Here is a 22265-nt window from a genome sequence, read left to right as displayed (position 1 = left end):
TACTTAGATGAAAGTATTAACATAAAGGAAGTTCCTATTCCTATCTTTGTTAATCATAGCTCATCTTTTACAGCACTATATAGTCCATTAAAGCATTCCTTGAGGTGTCTTTAGAAAAGGAATTTCATTACCCAAATTACCAAAAAAAAAAGTTTTAATTTCAGTCTCAGGTAGTTTTGTCTCTTTTTTGCCTAATATCTTCATGATAGAAGATTTTAAAAATTATAATTTGTATGGAGCTATTGCCCTTTTTTTTTTATAAGTGTTAAGAGAATGCTAGTAATTCACAAATATAATTTATATTCTTGATTTAGAACCTGCTGAATATGATGATTTTGATGAAGAAGATGATGTGGTGGATCTAAGAGCTTATGATGTGTTGGGTGGCATCTATCACTTCAACTTGCTCCACTTACCCCCTCAACCTAAAACAGTTGGATCTTGGACAATCACACAATGTAAAGATGTGCTTGTTGTAGGGATGTGCTTGCTGTAGGGATGTGCTTGTGGTAGGGATGTGCTTGCTGTAGAGATGTGCTTGCTGTAGGGATGTGCTTGCTGTAGAGATGTGCTTGCTGTAGGGATGTGCTTGCTGTAGGGATGTGCTTGTGGTTGGGATGTGCTTGTTTTAGGGATGTGCTTGTGGTTGGGATGTGCTTGCTGTAGGGATGTGCTTGCTGTAGGGATGTGCTTGTGGTTGGGATGTGCTTGTTTTAGGGATGTGCTTGTTTTTGGGATGTGCTTGTTGTAGAGATGTGCTTGTGGTAGGGATGTTCTTGTGGTAGGGATGCGCTTGTTTTAGGGATGTGCTTGTTTTAGGGATGTGCTTGTTGTAGAGATGTACTTGTTGTAGAGATGTGCTTTTGGTAGGGATGTGCTTGTGGTATGGATGGGCTTGTTTTAGGGATGTGCTTGTTTTAGGGATGTGCTTGTTTTAGGGATGTGCTTGTGGTAGGGATGTGCTTGTTGTAGGGATGTGCTTGTGGTAGGGGTGTGCTTGTGGTAGGGATGTGCTTGCTGTAGGGATGTGCTTGTTTTAGGGATGTGCTTGTGGTAGGGATGTGCTTGTTTTAGGGGTAATTTCTAAGCTTATCTACTTAAAACTAAAACTGGATATATAGGCCTACTGATGTTTACCACAAATGTTGGCCACTTTGATGACCTATCACAGAGAGACCATTTTAAGTTTAATATTTCTTTCTTTTATAGTTTTGATAACAAATTTTTCTCTAACTACTGGGATGTTAATAATTTAAACTGATAAACATGTAGAATATAATAGCAGTTCTAGAATACAAAAGTAAATTAGGAGAAAATGATAAAGTATGACAAAACAAAGCTAAACTTCGACAATGAACACTATCTAGCAGTGACAGAAGATATTGCTAACTTCTCTCATAATGGTAATTGTAAAATGTATCTAATCAGTAGAGTTAACTGGTACTTCACTCGCTATGCAGTTGTCATGCTTTGACAAAAAGAAATTGTCAAATTTTCATGATAACACCCCAACTCACAATAAAAGCTTCATCACTCACTCCTTGGTCAGAGCTTACCTTTATTTCACAATATTTACCTCTCTGTCGGCTCTCAATATAATTATGTATTCTGGTGATAATAAGACAAATTTAAAAGATCAATTTTTATTAAACAGAAATATTTTTCTAGTCAAACTTACTAAGGCATCATTTTGGATATTAAGCATCAGTGGTTTTGAATCAATGGAATTTATTTACCTTTTTATACATTTTGTTTGCAGTGGTAGAGCCACCAGAATTATCAACATTTGACTATGTGGCAGATTATATGGTAACTCCTGAAGACGGGAAGAAAGAAAAAGAAAAAAAGGATGAAAAGCCTCTCATCGGAGTCCATATGCTGTTAGTATTAGCTTTTATTATCATTATAGAATGACTGGATTCCTAAGTCTATGGCAGTTTCCTTATTGGCAAGATCAGTTTTTAATCAGTTTGAAATATTAGGCACTAATGGGTCTTAAGGACTATGTTTTGATAATCTAAAAAGTAGAGGTTTCCTGGCTTCAATTTTTAATAGGTGAAAATATCAATGGGCTACCATATGGTTGAAGACCATAGTATATTATAGGAGTGGATAGAAGGATTTACTAGTACCAGCCTATTCAATTGTACCATTATAAGTAAACCATTTTCTTTAACACTCCTTTACAGATATAGTTTTTATTATAGATTTTATTTAGTGCATCTGTCATGTTCTTACTGCTTGCTCAGTACACTCTGGTCCAATCTCTTTTGAGGATTTTTGTAAAGGGTTTATCAGGGTGAAGGTTTCCATGCTGTCTTTAGTCAAAGCTGAATGAAAAATTCTTGTTCTAAATCAGGATTTGAACTTGAGCCCTCTTGTTAGATAGCAAAGTAGTTTATGCCTTTCAGTAACACAACCCCTGTTGTGGTACATAATAGGAAGGATGAGTCCAACATCAAGGTATTTTGCCTTGGGCTTTGTTAAAGGAAAGGAAGTTAGGAAGTAGCATCATGGGATGTTGGGATGTTTTTGCATATGGCAGATTGACTGCCCTAGACATACAAAATTGGTGACAAATCTTCCCTAGCAGTTAACTTCTTTAGGTCGCCAAGATTTAAAAAGGCTATAAATCAACATTAAACATTGCAGTTAACCTGAATTTTTTTTTCAGCCTTCCTGCTGATGCAGTTTTTCTAGAAGCCCCAACCATTGCAAGATGGGATTATGACAGAAAGTTCTGGGTTACAAAAGGTTTCTCTGACCAAAATTTAAATGAGAGTAAGTTTTCCAAAATATTTCAATGAAAAAAATTTGATTACAATTTTTTTAGAATACAAAACTACTGAAATGAAAAGTTTTTTAATATGCTGAAAAAAAAAAGATTGGCCTTTTTATCATTGTGAGAGATAAGATTATAATTTGGCATAAAAAAATGAGTATAGTGACATATATAAAATTGGTAGGAAAATAGCATAGTGACAAAATAATCTAGTTATGCATAGGTTTGTAAATAGTAAAGATGTGTTTTTTTTACTCTAGGCATTTAAGATATATTGTGTCAGGGACATATTATTTGTAGTAATGATATGATTATATTGGATGAAATATTCTCAATTATTCAATACTTAATCCTTGAGTTGATTATATTGTTTGGTTTGTTGTTATTTAGTGTTGAATAAAAGAATTAAGTAATAATTCAGCATAATTACAGCATGACTGTCTTGTGCACCCTGAATGTATCATTGCCTAACAAGCTAAACAATCATAAAAATAAGCTTTGATTTTTTTTCTATGAAATTTAGCAACAAGGATTTTCTCATTCAAGATCAGCCATTTTGGCACATTCTGTCTTCTTCAAGACACACACATAAACATGCCATTTCAGTCCTGGGAGCTCAGGCCACATAAGCTCAACCGATGCCTGTTCACTATCACAGCTGCTATTCTGGAGCTTGAAATAGAAATACGAGTAGGTATCTGTGGAGCAAAACTTAAGAAATATAACTTTTTATCACTGAAGAGACACTTCTCATTCTCTGTTAGTAAAATCTTTTCTGTTAGTCCATCAGCTTTTGATTAGAATCGTTTTTGAGACATTAAGTACACATCATTTTTAATCTATACAATTATTAACTGATTTCTTAAATTAAAATTTCTTTTATCAGCTATAATATGCATTCTTCATGCAGTTTTTAAAAAGCTAAAGATAAAAAGTTGTTGTTTTGTTTCTAAATTTATGTTAATACAACTTTTATCCAACATTGAATTTAGTATCAATTTTTTTTTTTTTAATTTTCTTTAGAAAAGTTAAGTGTTGAGAGGCTTTTATTTTAATAGAACTGATTTAAAAAAGAAATCAATAAATGTTTAAAAGTGATTATTTGATATCGCTAGGATGGTCTTTGCTGTCTAAGTCAGCCAAAAGAAAGACCAGAGCTAGCAAACATTATTGACAAATGGGTGACACCACAAGAACTAATAAAGGTTAGATACAGTTGTCACTGTATTTGTAATTCAGATATATTGAAGTTACTAATTTATTTTTAAATTTAATGATTTATTGTAATTAATTTGTTTTTGATATATATAATAAAATCCCTGAAAGAAATTATTTAGAAAATTTAATCTTCAGATGATGAAACTAGCTGGAGTAAATGTTTTTCCAAATGAAGATTCTGCCAAGTTTGTGTCCCTACAGAATAAGGTAAGAAAGGGAACTTTTAAAAAAAAAAAAAAGGAAACAGTTGCTTGATTTTAAAGTCCTACATAATCTGCATCCATTTTTTTGTGATCATAATGCTAAGATAAAATTAGCATGCACTGACAACGTTCGATACTATATCATGTATTTTCAAAGTTCAAAGCTGAAAGAAATTTCATGTATGCATAAACTGACAGCATAAAATAGCAATATTGTCTTTGAGAAAATTATAAAAAAATTAGAAATAAATAAAGACAAATCTTGACCAGAGTCTTGACTCTAGTTCCAGACATCACCACCTGACATTTCAAATTCACAAAATGCATCTTCCAAATGGGGGGAGATAACTGGTTCTACATAACTACTCAAGGTTGTCATCAAAATTTTATTTGTTCAGGGTCTAGCTACCTCCATGTTTTACTATATAAACTTCATTCTTCAATCACTACTGGGCTTATAAATATTATAGTACAAGATTTGTGTACTATAGAAACTCTGGTATATATTATCTATCTTGCAAAGTTAGCACAGTGGATGGCTGCTGATTGTGTGGTAGGAGCTCTGGACTGTCACCTCAATTGTCCCTGGCTCTATCCCTGCCTTCAACCATCAATATAACATAAATATCTTTGCACACATAAGATTCAGTAAACAAGTTGTTAAAATAACAAATTTAATTAAACTGCTTTGTGCTGAAACAAAGTTAATGACTGCTGAGGCTTTTCTTACTTTTTTTTACTTTTCTAAAATCTCTGGCTATATTCTTTTCTGTTTCATTTTATTCAATGTTTGTAGTACATAAACTAAAACTTTCAAACATGAATGGAAATGTTTTGGTGTCAGACAATTTTTGGCTGCCTATAGAATGGAAGGCAGATTGAAGAACAGCTGAAAACAAATCATTTGAAGAATACATACCTAGTTGTTTTTTTAATTGAAAAGGTAGTTTGCATAACTACACATTTTAATACTGTTTTTTTTGCTTGTTACATATTTCAGGACAACAGTATTAAGGTTGTTGAAAGATAGTTTTAAAAATGTTCTCAACTGACAGATACTTTTGATTGTTTTTTTTCTTTTTTTTTCAAAATTCTTTTCATTTACAAAAAAGAAAAAAAAAGTCTGTTGAGTTAATTCATTATGCATTTTACATTGCATTAGGCATCCCTCATTCTCTTATTAGCATCTGTTCTGACAACAGAAGCTGTTATGTTGCTCTCTCATGGCCCAGATCATTTATGGCTTTTGCCATTTTTGGATTTCCAGTATGTTAAATTGTTATAGACAAATGTGCCTTTATCTTTGTATGTTTCAGAGAAATTTTCATTAGGTTTTTTATTTGTAAGTTAGAGTTCAGTGTTTTGTGTTATTGATACTTTATTTTTAGTCTTCTAACTTGGGAGTGTCCAAGTTTTCATGATCTTACTGATAATTTTAGTCTAGTAGCTGCTCTAATTAGGGCTTGATCTATTTGAAGGATGCCAGAGAATGAATTTTCTATAAATGTTTAACCTAGGTTAAATAGCATTTTAGTAAGTCATTCTTGTTTAATTTGTGAAAATTTTATTTAGTAAACCCTAATTCTTTCTTTAGTTAAATCATTATTTTATCAATGTGGAGATTCCTTCATTACCAAGCTAATTTGAGTTTTTAGTTGGAGTAGTGTGTTTACTATAAACAAGATATTGTTTAGTTTTTAGCTGATTTTTTTTTTAAAGAAAGACATACAACAATTGGATTCAAATTTTAATTTATAATCAATTTTGTTAAATTTCCCTATCTCATGAAGTATTAAGTCTATATTTTGTTCTTTTAACTCTTTCTCTCCTAACTGACGATACCAACGTTGATTCCACAAGAATGTAGTTAATAATTACTGAGAGAAAGAGTTAATCCAACACAATCAGTAATCTGATGCAGCACCTACTTGGCAACAATATATATATGCTTCAGCAGCACATGAGTGTTTTGACACGCATATCTTACCTGTTTTGGTGTACTCCTTGCTGTGTAAAGTGGTGATAGATTCTTCATTGTCTTTCCATGGTTACTATTACATAGTTTACCTGCAGTAGTTTTTAGTTTTGAAGTTTTTTTGTTACATCTAGTATAATGGTGAGAAAAGTGTGCAAACCTAAGCATAAAACATTCTCTTTTACTGATAAATAGGAATTTATTAAGAGGTATGACCATGGCTTTGAATTTGATAATCCCATGTTTTTGATAATTTGACACCACCCCCGGTCTCGTAACCTTCAGACTATCAAGGGTCAACTATACTTAGAATATCTCAAAACTTTGCAATTTTATGTCTGATTACTATACCTGTTTTATTTATGTATTTTTTTTTTATTTCAGGAGTCTTTCATTAATAAGGTTCTAATCCTCTTTGCTTTGTTTTTTGTTAACATGATTTTTAATGACTGACAATTGCTATTTTTAAATTCCAAGTTACAAAAATAAATAACGTAAACACTCACAATTATTAGAGTATGTTTGATAAATCAAGCCAATATAAATTTCATATGTGTCAAGGAATAAGAACTTAATTAGTTTCATGAAGGAACCTAGTTTGGAAAAGCCTAAGCATAATTTTTTATCTATTTTGTGAAAAAATATTTAACTGAGGGTGACATATATATATATATATAACTACTTTGAAAAAGGATAACAGATATACAATCTCATTCCATATTTATATTCTTTAATTGAATAAATATTCTTTAAAAGTATTAACATAAAAGTATTATTTCTATTTCATTTTTGGTTTTCTTCTAAAAAAACTGAATATCGTGTTTTAAAACTTTTTTTTCTTCTTTGATCTATAAGAGGCAAAAGATGCTTGTAATAAAAAATCTTTTTTCTTGTCTAAAATCTCATACCAAATGAAGCTTACTAATTTTATTATATTTTTTTTATCTGAGGCTTTAAAGATTATATTTTATAAGGCTGCAAATATTATTTCTTGGGGGCTTAATACAATAACTTTGAAAGGGATTTACGTAATAAACAGTTTTGTGTAATTACAGGCATGCTTTTCAATTGGGTATTTTTGTTAATTTTGTTTGTTTTTGCTGTTTATTTTAATGTATAGCTCTGGTGTTTGGTTTGTTATAAATTTTTATTTTTCCAGTTACATTGCTTAGAAAGGCTCTTGTTGTACAGGCCTTCTCTATTCTTTAACAGCAAAATATTTACCTCCACCCCCCCCCCCACCCCCTCAAAAAAAAAACACAGAAAAAAGAAAAAGACTTTTATTTAATAGCAGTGTTAAATTGGACGCTGGCTGATGTATTATTGACATGAATCAAATTAGTGATAGAACAATCCATTAATTAAATCATCTTTACACCACTTTTACCTTAAATTATTTCTCCAAAATAAATTTTATTTACAAATAAAACACAAATTGTAAGTGAAAAGAATGATTAGAGGCCAAATATTATTGATTATATAAAAGAAAGAACAAAAATGTTAATGAATGGACTCACATCTCTTGCCATATGTTTCTTCAATACAAAAAAAAAGAGAAACTTGTAAATGGAAATACACTTGTTTTTTTGTTTTTTTTTAAACTTAATAAAATAAGAGTGCATTTATGTGTTGCAACATACATTTGACTTCAGCTAAATAATTTTTGCAGTACAAAACTGACAATACTTGAAATATATATTTTGATTACACATTTATTATGCATGGAATGAAAACTGATAAACAATGAATAAATATCCACCCATAGATACGATGTATGTCTTTACATTTTATATTCTCAACACTCTGGGTAAACATTTCTGCTTTACTTTAAACTGTGAAACAAACTCTTTTCACTGGAAACACATATAGTTATCTAAATATATATGTAAGGCATCTTTCGTCACTTTTATAAGTATAAAAAAAGTGACTTTAAAAAACAAACAAGGGCACAGACTTTCATTTTAATTAATAATATTAAATTGCCGATGCATAATGATAGACTAATATACCAGTTTTTTTGTTTTTTTTACTAATTTGATGTGCACTTTAACATTTAATCAATATTTAATTTTTATTCACAATCAAAAGTTCATAATCAAAACCTGTACGATGGACCAAACATTTCAAAAAAATGATTTCAATATATAAAGAGGGAATAAATTAAAGCTATTTACGTTACTTTATTCAATATAGTTTATATCTTTTTTCTTAAAACAAACAAGAAAAATATTTATGTAGACATATCAGAACAAGTTGATAATAATAAGGCGTGTCTTGGAGTTGAAAGATTAATGAGGCATGCAGTATTTCCCGTAACTACACAGTTTCAGCTGCTACTTACATATTCTGCCACTTCCAGTGCAGACACAACCATTTTCGGCATGTGGTCGATTTAGATTTTCTTTTCGCCTTCTTCATCTGTTTTCAGCATAAGTTACATTTATTTGAAATGTGGTCATTGTGGTTGAGCTTCTAAGCAAGGGTTCCCAGGTTCAAATCCTGGTGAAAGCTGGGATTCTTAATTTTGGGATTTTTAGGGTGCCTCTGAGTTCACAACTCTAAAGGTGCCTGACATAAGGTGTGGAAAAGTAAAGGCTGTTGGCCATTGTGCTGATCACATGACACCCTCATTAGCCATGGGTCACTGGAACAGATGACCTTTACATCATCGATCTTATAGAAACCAAGGTCTGAAAGGGGAACTTACTTTTTTTTTCCTGACATTGTGGTGTGGTTAACACATGTAACTAAAAAATAAAAAATGTTATTCCTGAAATCAGAAAGCACAGTGCACTAACTTCCTGCTGAAAATATTATGTCAATGCTGTTGGTAGCTTTATATTATCATTTCTTTTTAGCATCCCCTCATAGAAGATAGGCTGTATCAACACATGGCACTCACTGCTTCAGCTTTTGCTTACACCTGGTCCAAATGGAATGCAGAGAGAAATGCAGGAGAGATTGTTTTCCAAGCTGCTGAAGCCTTGGATGATGAGCCTTTATTAGAGGTAAGCTTACTTGATGAGCCTTTATTAGAGGTAAGCTTACTTGATGAGCCTTTATTAGAGGTAAGCTTACTTGATGAGTCTTTATTAGAGGTAAGCTTACTTGATGAGTCTTTATTAGAGGTAAGCTTACTTGATGAGCCTTTATTAGAGGTAAGCTTACTTGATGAGTCTTTATTAGAGGTAAGCTTACTTGATGAGCCTTTATTATTTGGACTCCCTTTAGAGCATAGGGCAGCAACAGTACTTAGCCATTAGACTCTGTTCTGGAGGATCAGTGTCTGAAAGGTAAAGTGCTTGGCTTCTGAACTGGGGTCTGGGGTTCGAATCTTGGTAAAAACTGGGATTTTCAATTTTGGGATCTTCAGGCGCCTCTAAGTCCACCCAGCTCTTTTCACAGCGCAACGCCATGATGCTCTTTCATGTGCTTTTGTCTCCCAGGTGGCTGGGTCAATGCTGAAGGCTTTCAGAGAAGCTTTTAAGCTCTAATGGGTACCTGACGTTATTTGGGGAAAAGTCAAGGCGGTTGGTTGTTGTGCTGGACAGATGACACCCTTGTTAACTGTAGGCCAAAGAAACAGATGACCATTACATCATCTGACCTATAGACCACAAGGTCTGAAAGGGGAATTTTTTTTTTTTCAGACTCTGTTCTGGTTAGTTCCCTTCATTTAAGACCATATTCATCTTGCCATCTTTGTTTCTTGGTCGTCTTATCTCCTCTGTTTGCTTTGCTCTCCCAGACTTTCTCTTTCCCCTGGATTCCAATTCTAGAGCCTGTCTTGCAATGCAAGCCTTACATTCTAAAATTAATAGGTATTAGTCAGATATAATTAAAACCTCATTTATGAATTAACATATTTAAATTATATATTATTGAAAGATAATGTTTATTTTTATTTTAGTCTTTTTTTTATTCCCTCCGCAAATAAATTTAGTCAAAATCAAAACCTTGTTACAAATCTTATATCAACTTTGTCTGTCTGGTAAAAAGTGAGTACACATTATTTCTACCACACCCAAAATTGGATCTAGCTGAAACTTCACATAATTGTTCATTGACACAGAATGTATAAAAAAAAAGTAACCAATCAGACAATTAATTACTGGTACTTCATTTTTTTGTTTACTAGCAACAAGGGAAACTAATACTTCAGTATTCACAGATATGGCTAAATTTGTTGGGCTTAGTTTCCTTAAATACTTGTTAACTGTAATTCTCCTTCACACATTCTCTGATCAAGTTGATACTTTAAACTATTATTTATTGTACCTAACAAAACATGAATTAATAAACAAAAATACTCAAATAGTCAATTAATTTAGGTAATTAATTATTTTGATGGCTATTGAATAAGAGAAATAACTTAGACATTATTGGTGGATATAGTTTTAAGGACAGAGTTCTTCCTATTTAGATAAGCTTTGTTTTTTTAAAAGTAATTTTGTATATTTTGCTTCTTTTTTTTTCTTAATCACTTCTGTCAGAAATATGTTGTATATTAATAGAATTCTTATTCATTTAACTATAGGAGAGTTGGTCTCTGTACATGGCCACAAAACGCAGAGTAACTAAATTGCGCTCATCTGAATTTGATGAAACCTTAAGTCAAATTACTGACCAGGACACCTCAGAAGTATGTATTTTTTTTTCTATCTAAAGAAAACTTAGCATCAAAATTTGTTTTAAAATTTGCTTTTCGTATCTTATAAATTACAGATATTCCTTCAAAACTAAGATAATTATGTTGACTTGCATCCATAAGTTTATCTAGTCAAGCATGTTCATTAAGTCAGTTGTTTTCCTATCTGATTCATGCAATCTGTTCTTTTCCATACTATTATGCAAGGGAAGAAGGAGCACTTGTATGAATTTATTCTAGCTTATGCAATAAGAAATGTGCCTTCATTTTTGTGCCTTTGTTAGTATTGTATTAGGTAGGGTTTTTGTCATTGTAAGGTAATGGTTCCATGGTTTATGTATAATTGCTACTTCACTTTTTAGTCTTCTGTCCTGAATGGTATCTATACATAGAGTGATTTTACTAAAGGGGTTAGTCATATGTGGATATTCATTGAAACTCACTACTCTACTTTATGTCTGTTCCAGTTTCTTTATATTTTCTTGAGTTGGTCCCAAGCAGAGGATGCATATTCTAATATTGGTTGAACCAAGGTTAAATATAAATAGCATTTTAGTTTTATGTTATTGTTTGATTAGTAAAAAATGTCTTTTAATTAGCCCTAATGCTTTGTTTGCTTTAATAATTGTGTTCCATATGGGAATTCCATGATATCTTTTTATTTATTATAACACTTACTGTGTAATTGGTTTATCATAAATTAGATAAGTAGTTTTTTTTGTTTTAGTTTTTATGTTACTGTAAATAATTGGCATTTTTCTGTGTAGTAAGACTCCATTTGATAATCTGATTCCAATTTCTGTAATTCTTCCAATGTTCTTTTTAAATTTATGTACCTTGTGTGGGTTTTATGGTTCTGTATATTGTTATAAACCTGGTGGTGGCACAGATGGGGGTAGTGGTGTGTGTGTAGTCAGCCGACGCAAATCGCCCCTGTCCAGCGCAGGACGAGCGGTCAACTGTGACCAGTGACAGTACATGCCAGTTCGGCAACGACCTGTATGTAAATATTACGCACGCAAGTCACTGCGATTGTGATCATTCTGAGTGGTCAAGAACGTTCCATCCGACTCTAGAAGGCCAGTAGAGACAGTATATAAGAGCGAGTGTGTCAAAAAGACTGGACTTCACGTTACCTCGCAATGTGACCAGGACGAGGCGAAGTTAGAAACAGTACGGTGTGTGAAGTCAGGCGGAGCAAGGCTAGGATTTTGGACAGTTAGTGTAATATTGTTGCCAACTGTACAGTGTTGTATTGTATTTGAAATTTAATTGCTACTGTTACTTTGGAGCCCGGAGTTGTGAGGTTCTTTAAGTTCGTTGTGTCGTGTGGTGCAGTTTGAAGAGAGCCTGGATAGCGAGATTCGTAACAATATTATATTATCATCTGCAAATAATAGGTCATTTATGTGACAGCATAAACATTATTGGGCCTAAGACTGTTCGTTGATGTACACCTGAGTTTACTGTTGGTTTGGACCCATTTATAATTAGTTTGTTATCTCCCTATGAGGGAATGCTGAATCCATTCATTTAATGGACCACTAGTGCCAAAATCTTTTAATTTTTTAAGCAAGCTATGGTGGTGAACTTAGGCAAATGTCTTAGAAAAATTTAATGGATTGGATTTGTATGCTCATTATTATCTTATGTTATGTTATGTTATCTTATCTTATCTTATCTAACACCTTTGAGAAATCATGAATGAGATCAATGAGTTGAGTTTCGCATGACCTAAATCTCCGAAAGCATGTTGGTAAGGGGACTAAGTATATTCAAGTGGTTTATAATGTATGTGTTCAAGCATTTTACATGTGATGCTGGTGAGCACCCTGATCAAGGGAAATAACCTTTTACAATTGAACATAAATAATGTAAAAAGTATTATGACATCATATACTAGAATGAACTCAATTGAAGAACAAGTAAAAGAAGAATGAAAATGATCATTTCTAGATTGGACTCCTACAACAGCTGGAATTACACTCAATGTTAACAAAATATTCAATCTGACAACTTGACAACTACAAAACCTATATCACATCAAATAAGACAATTCTGTGACAGCCGCATGACAATGGATGTAAATCTCTGGATACTCTCTGTAATTTTCTTCACCCCTTCTGGACAGAGTTATTATTTTTTCTTTATTACTTGCTAATTCTCCAATATTTAGCCTTTGTCAGCTTTTTTCCCCTCTACTATGTATGCTGAAATACATTGGAGAACATTTTTCTTAAATTGTTTCATAGAAGTTTAGACATTATTATTTTGATTCATTGGCTAATAACCTTGAGATTGAAATTTGTTCAAAGACAACATAATTCACTGTAGTCACTTTTACAGTGTCCACTGAGGATTTTTAAAATTCTGATTCCAGCTCCCGTGGCCTCATTGTGGCAGCTTGGTGGAAGTGAAGTGGATAGGTGCACATTGAGCGGTGAAACTGTTCCTCATATGGCAAACGTTCTCTAACTTTCTTTTACCCAGGGACCCTTTTATATACTCAAAAATGGCCATGTACAAAAAAGTGAAAACGCCACATAAATGCATATTATATATATATATATTGTTATAAACCTGGTGGTGGCACAGATGGGGGTAGTGGTGTGTGTGTAGTCAGCCGACGCAAATCGCCCCAGGCCAGCGCTAGACGAGCGGTCAACCGTGACGAGTTACGACTGTCAGCCGAGACGAGTGTCAACACGGCGGTTCGGGAAGGATCGACGGCGGTCCGGGAAGGATCGACGTCGTGAACAGAGCTCAGGAGCGTCACGAGAGTTGTAGTCATCTGACCACCTAGAAACGTCGAGCGGCGTTCTGTCCGGTTCGAGAAGGCCAGTAGGGACCCTATATAAGAGCGGAGGCGACGCAGTCAAGACGGTTGAGAAAAGGGGCTCAATACAGCAAGGTTCACGACAGAAGGTTCAGAAAGGAGGTTTACGACAGAAGGTCCACTACAGTCCGGTCGACTACAGCACAGTTCAGCGGTGTCGTTCTGTACGGAGCATTACGACGGTGCGGTGCGGAGTACTGTCAAGTACAGTTGAGACGGCTGGCGTCTTGATCTTGGTCTGCGATCGAGTCCGACACAACGAGCCTAGTGTGTGAAGTCAGTCCTGAACTGTTGAACCCAGTGCAAGCCCGGAACGAGACGGAGAGGCCAGTGCAAGAGTCGATACGGCGGAACGGCTATTAACAAGAGAGATATTTGTACAGTGTACGTGCTGCCAATTGTACAGTATTGGCTGTTACTTATTCAACTATTAAAGTGTTACGTTACTTTGGAGCCCTGAGTTGTCAAGTTCTTTAAGTTGGTGGTGTATGGTGCAGTTTGCAGAGAGCCTGGATAGTGAGATTCGTAACACTGGTGTCAGAAGTGGGATCGGATCGGAACGGATTGGATCGGATCTACTATGGCTCGTCTGAAACTGCTGTACGAACTTGAATTTAGAGAACTGAAGGAAGAACTCCGTGATCGAGATATGAAAACGAGCGGAAATAAAGAAACCTTACAAGCACGCCTCCGAGAATGTATAGTTGAAGAAGAGGAAGATCCAGACACGTATCTGTTTGAAGTCGCACCAAATTTAAGAGAGTTCTTGCACCAACAGCTAGATGACTGGAAGGAAGAGTTGCGGGCTATGAATACGACATGGAAGAAGTCCAACGAAGAGACCTGTACCAAGCTTGAAAAGATGTATACCTCAGTGAAGGAAGTGACGAGCCCCGTGGTGAAAACGATGGACGTGTTGGAAGAAACCCTGTACGACCAAAGAGACTTGAAAGATAAAGGAGCTGCGCCATCGTTAAACAATGAACTACTAGCCACCCAAAGCTTTGAAGAAATATGCAGTGACAACGGCAATGCTGATGAATGTGGTGCTGCCTGTCAATCTGAAAACAGGGAGTACAGACCTGTGGAGCCGAAAGAGACAGATGAAGAGACAATGGAAGCTGCCCATAGTCCAACAGAAGCTTGTGATGCAGCTGTACCTGATATGAGCACCTCAAACAGCAAGACAGATCAAGTGAACGTTGTGCCCACGTCCATGCCTGTTGCTGACGGACTTTTGCAAATCGAAAGTCACCTACAAAGGTTGGACCCTACTGACGTCTATCAAGATTCTCAGACCAGTGAGAGGAGCCGTGGTGGTGATCATGAGAACCCATTGAAACCTGATGAAACAGTTGAGAGACATATACGATTCGAGAGATACCAGTCAGGTCCGAACCTAACAGACGTTGGTCCAGCTGCCAAGACTGGAGAGGAAAGTCCTGATGGTGGTGAAGAAAGCCGAATGGAGCCTGAAGCCGAAGACGAGGGACCTTTGCACGAGGAGTGTTGCCAACCTGCCCCACGAGCATGCCCTCTAGACAAGGCTGAAGATGATGACCTGTCCCACAATCCCCTGCCCTGTGGATTTGGAGCCCATCCTAGTCCTTCTTCGCAAAGCCCTATGAAGTCACCTCTTTGGCCATCGATCTTGGTATCCCCAGCCCTTACATCCTATACCTCTCGATGTGCCAAGCGGCTGCCCTCAGTACCGAAGGACAAGAGAGCAATGCGACCACGACATCACTGCAGCCACATAAAGACCAACTGGCGGAGAAGAAAAAGGCTACTTTTATTGAATGCAACATGGATGACGATGCAACCACGACATCACTGCAGCCACATGAGGACCAACTGGCGGAGAAGAAGAAGAAGGCTACTTTTACTGAATGCAACATGGATGACGATGCGACCACGACATCACTGCAGCCACATGAAAACCAACTGGCGGAGAAGAAGAAGAAGAAGGCGACTTTTGCTGAGTGCAGTATGGATGACGATGCGATCACGACGTCGATACACCCAGATGAAGGCTAACTGGAGGAGAAGAAAACGTCTTCTGAATTCCACGTGGATGGCAATGAAAGCACGACGGCGGGGCAACCAGGTCAAGGCAAACTGGCGAAGAAGAAGGAAGCGACCATTGCTGACTGCAACATGGATGACTCCGTCAAGCTCAAGAGGCAAGCCAACCGCCACCGATCGACCCCCACCTACAGCGATGAAACTTCACAGCCAATGCCATGATGTTGATTCTGTCCGGGACGGACAGATCTAAGGAGGGGGCAGTGTTATAAACCTGGTGGTGGCACAGATGGGGGTAGTGGTGTGTGTGTAGTCAGCCGACGCAAATCGCCCCAGGCCAGCGCTAGACGAGCGGTCAACCGTGACGAGTTACGATGGTCAGCCGAGACGAGTTTCAACATGACGGTTCGGGAAGGATCGGCGTCGTGAACACAGCTCAGGAGCGTCACGAGAATTGTAGTCATCTGACCACCCAGAATGGTCGAGCGACGTTCTGTCCGATTCGAGAAGGCCAGTAGGGACCCTATATAAAGAGCGAAGGTATCAGAGACCAGTCAGTCACAACTTCCCGATCTACAGTTCGTTACAACGGCTCAGTACAAGTCCGAGACGAGACAGAGAGACCAGTGCAAGACTTGATACGGCGGAACGGTGTTATCGGAGAGATATTTGTTGTCGCAGAGCTATTTGTACTGTTCTACGTGCTGCCAATTGTACAGTATTGGCTGTTATTTGTGGACATTAAACCTTTACGTTATTTTGGAGCCCTGACTTGTCAAGTTCTTTAAGTTGGTGGTGTATGGTGCAGTTTGCAGAGAGCCTGGATAGTGAGATTCGTAACACTGGTGTCAGAAGTGGGATCTGCAATGGCTACTACGAAAACGCTAGACCAACTCCTTGTGAAGGAACTGAGGCAAGAGCTCCGTAATCGAGATCTGAAGACGAGCGGAAACAAAGAAACCTTACAAGAACGCCTTCGGGAAGAACTGGTGAAGGAAAAAGAAGATCCGGACACATACCTTTTTGAAGTCGAACCGGACTTGCTGGGACAGATCGCCAGTAGCAAACAGGAGCAGATGGCAGCTGTTCGTGAGGAGATCGGTTCTATGCGAGAACAGATGAACTCGGGGCTAGAAAACACCAATTCCAAGATAGACACGATGGACTCGGGAATCAAAACGGAGTTATTGGCAATGAACCAACGCATACATGCTGTGGAGGAGAGAATCACCAACATTGACGAGCAGATGAATCAGAGGGTCGACGCAGTGGAGAAGGCCATCGACGAAATGAAGCTACAAGCCCAACGCAAGCACACCAATGTACCAGAAGCAGATATGACATCATTTGTAACTGAAGTCTCCGCGAAAATGAAGCCCCCCGTATTTGATGGTTCCGTGTCCTGGTCAGTATACAAGAAGCAATTTGACGCAGCAGCCAAAGTTAACAATTGGAACAGTGAGGAGGAGAAAGCAACAGCCCTCGTGTTATCCCTAAGAGGAAAAGCCTCCGAATTGCTACAGTCTCTACCGAACCAGCAAGACTTCGCCGCCCTTGTCCAGGCTATGGAACTCCGATACGGGGATGAACATCTGCAAGAAGTATATCGTGTGCAACTAAAGACCAGACAACAGCGCCTCGATGAAACACTACAGGAGCTAGAGACAGACATCGAACGTCTCGCACATTTGGCCTACCCAACAGCCGCACAAGATTTTCTGGAAGTCATTATTACAGACGCCTTCATTGATGCGCTTCGAGACCCCGAGTTGAAGAAAGCCACCAGAGTTAGTGGTAGACGTAAGGCCAGTGAAGCCCTCGTATACGCTCTCTCATATGAAGCCGCCAAAGACGCATCAGGGAGCACTCATCAAGGCCGAAAGTTGGAAGTCAAAGAGGAAGAATTTGCACAACTTGTGAGAAGGGTGACAGAGGCACTAGATGAACGACGAACAAACCAGATACCAGAAAATCAACCTAGGGCTCCTGTACGATGCTGGAATTGTGGTGAACTTGGTCATATACAAAGAAGCTGCACTAGAAGATTCCCACAAACTGGAACCCATTACAGATCAGAAAGGTATGCACGACCAAGTTCCCGGGGCTACCAGGGAAACTAGCACGCGCCGGCTTCAAGGGGCGGAACCCGGCGACACAGACAATGAGAGCCCCTGCAACCATCATCCCGGTCGCCGTGCTAGGGCAGAGTAAGAGTCTGAAAATCAATGGAAAAATTGGATGTCAAAATTATCACTTCCTCCTAGATACTGGTGCTTCACGATCAGTCATACGGACGGATAAAGTGGACAGTAGCAAGAAAACGCCAGTTAGGGCCTACTCGTTGAAAACAGCCAGTGGAGAACTGATGCCCATAAAAGGCCTGATCGACACAACAGTCGAGATCGGAAATCAGTCATTCAAACACGAATTCCTGATTGCTGACGTCACAGATGACTGCATATTAGGGCTCGACTTCATGCTGAAATATGGCATTTCGTTAAATATCGGCGGAGGCACTTTACAATGTGGGGACCTCGAAGTACCCTTGCTTGGCGACGAGAATGAAGAAGATGGCCGTGTCAGAAGGATTAAGTTGGTAGAAAATACAACCTTGCCTGCTAAGTCAGAAATGATCATTTGGGGGAAAATTGAGGACGGCTATCCCACGACAGGAACAGCGCTGGTAGAAAGCTTGGACACCAACCCCAACGGGATAGCAGTAGGAAAGACACTAGTCAGGATTGGGAAAGACCTAATGGTGCCCGTAAGAATTATGAACCTCAGTACAGTAGAGAAACATTTGCGGGAAGGTAGCACCATTGCTGGCTGCCATGCTCTTGAAATGATAAGAAACTGTAGCAGTGAAAATCCCGTCGAAAGACTCGAGTCCAGTGAACCGCACGTTACTAAGCTTCTGACAGAAGTCAAAACGATCTTGTCGAAAGAACAGTACACCAAAGCAGAACAATTCCTCAGAGAGTTTTCTGACATATTGCCATCTGATGAAATGGACTTTGGGCGAACAAATCTAATCCAGCATCGAATAGACACAGGAAACACTAGGCCTATACGACAGCAACCACGTCGCCTGCCGCTAGCAAAACACCAAGAAGCTATGGACATCATAGAACGAATGAGGCAGCAAGGGGTTGTTGAACCATCCAACAGTCCATGGTGTTCACCCATCGTCTTGGTAAAGAAGAAAGATGGATCCACGAGATTTTGTGTCGACTATAGATTATTAAACGACGCCACACACAAGGACAGCTACCCGCTTCCTAGGATCGACGACACATTGGACACACTTGCTGGGTCACAGATCTTTTCCACCCTTGACCTGAAGAGCGGTTACTGGCAAGTGGGACTACACCCCGAGGACAGAGATAAAACAGCCTTCTCTGCTGGTAATGGTCTCTGGCAATTTACCGTTATGCCTTTTGGACTCTGCAACGCCCCTGCAACCTTTGAAAGACTTATGGAGCATGTGCTAAGAGGACTTAACTGGACCACGTGTCTTGTGTACTTAGATGACATTATCGTCATAGGCAGAACCTTCGAGGAACATATCGCAAACCTGAAGGAAGTATTCGAACGAATCAGAAACGCTGGAATGAAATTGAATCCAAAGAAGTGCTTCTTGTTCAGAAGGAGCGTCAAGTACCTTGGGCACATCGTGTCGAAGGAAGGAGTCAGCACAGACCCGGATAAAGTTGAAGCTGTAAAGGGATGGCCGATCCCCGCTAATATCCAGGAGTTAAGAAGCTTTCTTGGACTCTGCACGTACTACAGACGTTTCGTACCAAACTTCTCCAGCCTCTGTAGCGCCCTTCATCAATTGACTGAACCGAAGCGGCCGTTTATTTGGACAACGGAATGTCAGGAGGCCTTTGAGCGACTTAAAAAGGCTCTTGTTTCATCACCCATTCTGGCCTACCCGATACCAGGCGAGACGTTCATACTTGACACCGATGCGAGCAATACTGGAATAGGTGCTGTCTTATCCCAAAAGATAGATGGAACTGAGAGGGTTATAGCTTACTTTAGTCGGAGCTCGTCCAACGCCGAGAGAAACTACTGTGTCACAAGGCGTGAGCTACTGGCAGTTGTGGATGCCATACAACATTTCCACAAATACTTATATGGGCAAAAATTTATCCTTAGGACAGATCACGCTGCTCTTCAATGGCTGTTGTCATTTAAAAATCCTGAAGGTCAAGTCGCCAGGTGGATTGAACGTTTGCAAACCTATGACTTCGAGACACAGCACCGAAAAGGACTAATTCACCAGAATGCTGACGCGCTGTCTCGACGACCTTGCAGAATGGAATGTAAACACTGCAGCAAGGTTGAAGAGAAGGGATTTATCATTGATTGCCAACGTCTTGGGGTACAAGCTTCCGAGTCATGGTCCGACGAAAGAATTCGAGAAGACCAGTTAAAAGATGAAGATCTGGCTCCCATTCTGCTTATGAAGGAAGACGGGCAAAGACCGGAATGGCATCACCTTTCTGATAAGGGAACTGCAACCAAGGCATATTGGGCGCAATGGGACTCACTGACAATCGACAATGGAGTTCTCAAGAGAGTCTGGGAAACGGCAGATGGAACATGCAATCGCTTACAGATGTTGCTGCCCAAAGTGAGAGTTGCTGAGGTGCTGCAAGAAATCCATAATAATTCCAGTGGGTCACATTTAGGCGTCAACAAGACCTTTGAAAAAGTACGCCAGCGGTTTTACTGGTTCGGCTACCGAGATGATGTAGAAGAATGGTGCCAAAGGTGCGACACATGTGCAGCAGCAAAAGGCCCACACAGGAGAACGAGGGGACGTATGCAGCAATACAACGTCGGAAATCCCTTTGAAAGAATAGCGATCGATGTAGCCGGACCATTTCCTGAGTCCCAGAAAGGAAACAAGTACATTCTAGTAGTGATAGATTATTTTACTAAGTGGCCCGAAGCATATGCAATACAAAACCAAGAAGCCACCACCATAGCGGAAACACTCGTGGAGAATTGGATTAGCCGTTTTGGTGCTCCTAGAGAATTACACTCCGACCAAGGCCGAAACTTCGAATCCAAGATATTCCAAGAGATGTGCCAGGTACTCGGCATCGAAAAGACACGCACAACTCCTCTTCACCCCCAGTCAGACGGAATGGTAGAACGATTTAACCGAACACTGGAACAACACCTGTCGAAAGTCGTCGATGAACATCAACATGACTGGGACACCTATATCCCAATGTTCCTTATGGCATATAGAGGATCGATTCACAGCACCACCGGTTACACTCCAGCAAAGATGTTGTTCGGCCGAGAGCTGCAACTACCATGTGACTTGTTATTCGGGATTCCGGGAAATGTGCCAGCCTCTTCGACAGACTATGTCGCAAATCTCCGAAAACGGATGGAGAAAACTCACGCTCTAGCCCGCAGAAACATCAAGATCAACAGTGACCAGGTGAAGACAAGGTACGACAAACGGGCCAATGCCGCTGGGTTTCATGAGAACGATCTAGTTTGGTTGTACAACCCACAAAGACGAAAAGGCAAGTCCCCAAAACTTCAAACAGACTGGGAAGGACCCTACCGCGTGGTAACAAGAATCAACGATGTCGTGTATCGAATACAAAAGAGCCCAAGGTCCAAACTGAAGGTCGTCCACATCGACAGACTCCACAAGTACCATGGTGAAGCCGGATCTGCCCGGGACGGACAGATCTAAGGAGGGGGCAGTGTTATAAACCTGGTGGTGGCACAGACGGGGGTGGTGTGTGTGTGTGTAGTCAGCCGAGAGTTGTAGTCATCTGACCACCTAGAAACGTCGAGCGGCGTTCTGTCCGGTTCGAGAAGGCCAGTAGGGACCCTATATAAGAGCGGAGGCGACGCAGTCAAGACGGTTGAGAAAAGGGGCTCAATACAGCAAGGTTCACGACAGAAGGTTCAGAAAGGAGGTTTACGACAGAAGGTCCACTACAGTCCGGTCGACTACAGCACAGTTCAGCGGTGTCGTTCTGTACGGAGCATTACGACGGTGCGGTGCGGAGTACTGTCAAGTACAGTTGAGACGGCTGGCGTCTTGATCTTGGTCTGCGATCGAGTCCGACACAACGAGCCTAGTGTGTGAAGTCAGTCCTGAACTGTTGAACCCAGTGCAAGCCCGGAACGAGACGGAGAGGCCAGTGCAAGAGTCGATACGGCGGAACGGCTATTAACAAGAGAGATATTTGTACAGTGTACGTGCTGCCAATTGTACAGTATTGGCTGTTACTTATTCAACTATTAAAGTGTTACGTTACTTTGGAGCCCTGAGTTGTCAAGTTCTTTAAGTTGGTGGTGTATGGTGCAGTTTGCAGAGAGCCTGGATAGTGAGATTCGTAACAATATATATATATATATATATAACAAATATATATAACAAATGTAAAAAAAAACAATAGATTTTGTTAAAAAGAAGTGTTTATTGAGATTATAACTTTTGTTGAATTAAATTTTTAAAAATTAATGACTTAGATGAGGTTGATGAGGTTTTATGAGTATATATATGCTCAACAAACACATATTTTGAATTCGTT

The 22265-nt window shown here is 38.8% G+C and overlaps 1 protein-coding gene across 9 annotated transcripts in view; it reads left to right on the top strand.

Moving 5' to 3' along the window:
- The window catches only part of LOC106054329 (dynein axonemal intermediate chain 7 homolog), a 60164-nt gene that overhangs the window by 35092 nt on the left and 2807 nt on the right, over positions 1–22265 (top strand). For 6 of the 9 annotated variants that reach the window (XM_056044781.1, XM_056044783.1, XM_056044779.1 and 3 more), the window contains 10 exons: positions 315–458; positions 1760–1880; positions 2675–2781; positions 3306–3472; positions 3898–3987; positions 4136–4207; positions 5204–5218; positions 6563–6580; positions 9037–9186; positions 10716–10820. In XM_056044781.1, coding sequence (XP_055900756.1) covers positions 315–458; positions 1760–1880; positions 2675–2781; positions 3306–3472; positions 3898–3987; positions 4136–4207; positions 5204–5218; positions 6563–6580; positions 9037–9186; positions 10716–10820 — 989 coding nt within the window. The remainder of the gene's footprint in view (positions 1–314; positions 459–1759; positions 1881–2674; positions 2782–3305; positions 3473–3897; positions 3988–4135; positions 4208–5203; positions 5219–6562; positions 6581–9036; positions 9187–10715; positions 10821–22265) is intronic. The other 3 variants (XM_056044778.1, XM_056044785.1, XM_056044777.1) reach the window with 2 other exon arrangements.

Source organism: Biomphalaria glabrata, chromosome 10 (genome assembly GCF_947242115.1).
Source record: "Biomphalaria glabrata chromosome 10, xgBioGlab47.1, whole genome shotgun sequence".
Lineage (NCBI taxonomy): Eukaryota > Metazoa > Mollusca > Gastropoda > Planorbidae > Biomphalaria > Biomphalaria glabrata.
The sequence above is the reverse complement of the archived record's forward strand: the minus strand, read 5'-3'. Positions and strand labels throughout refer to the sequence as shown.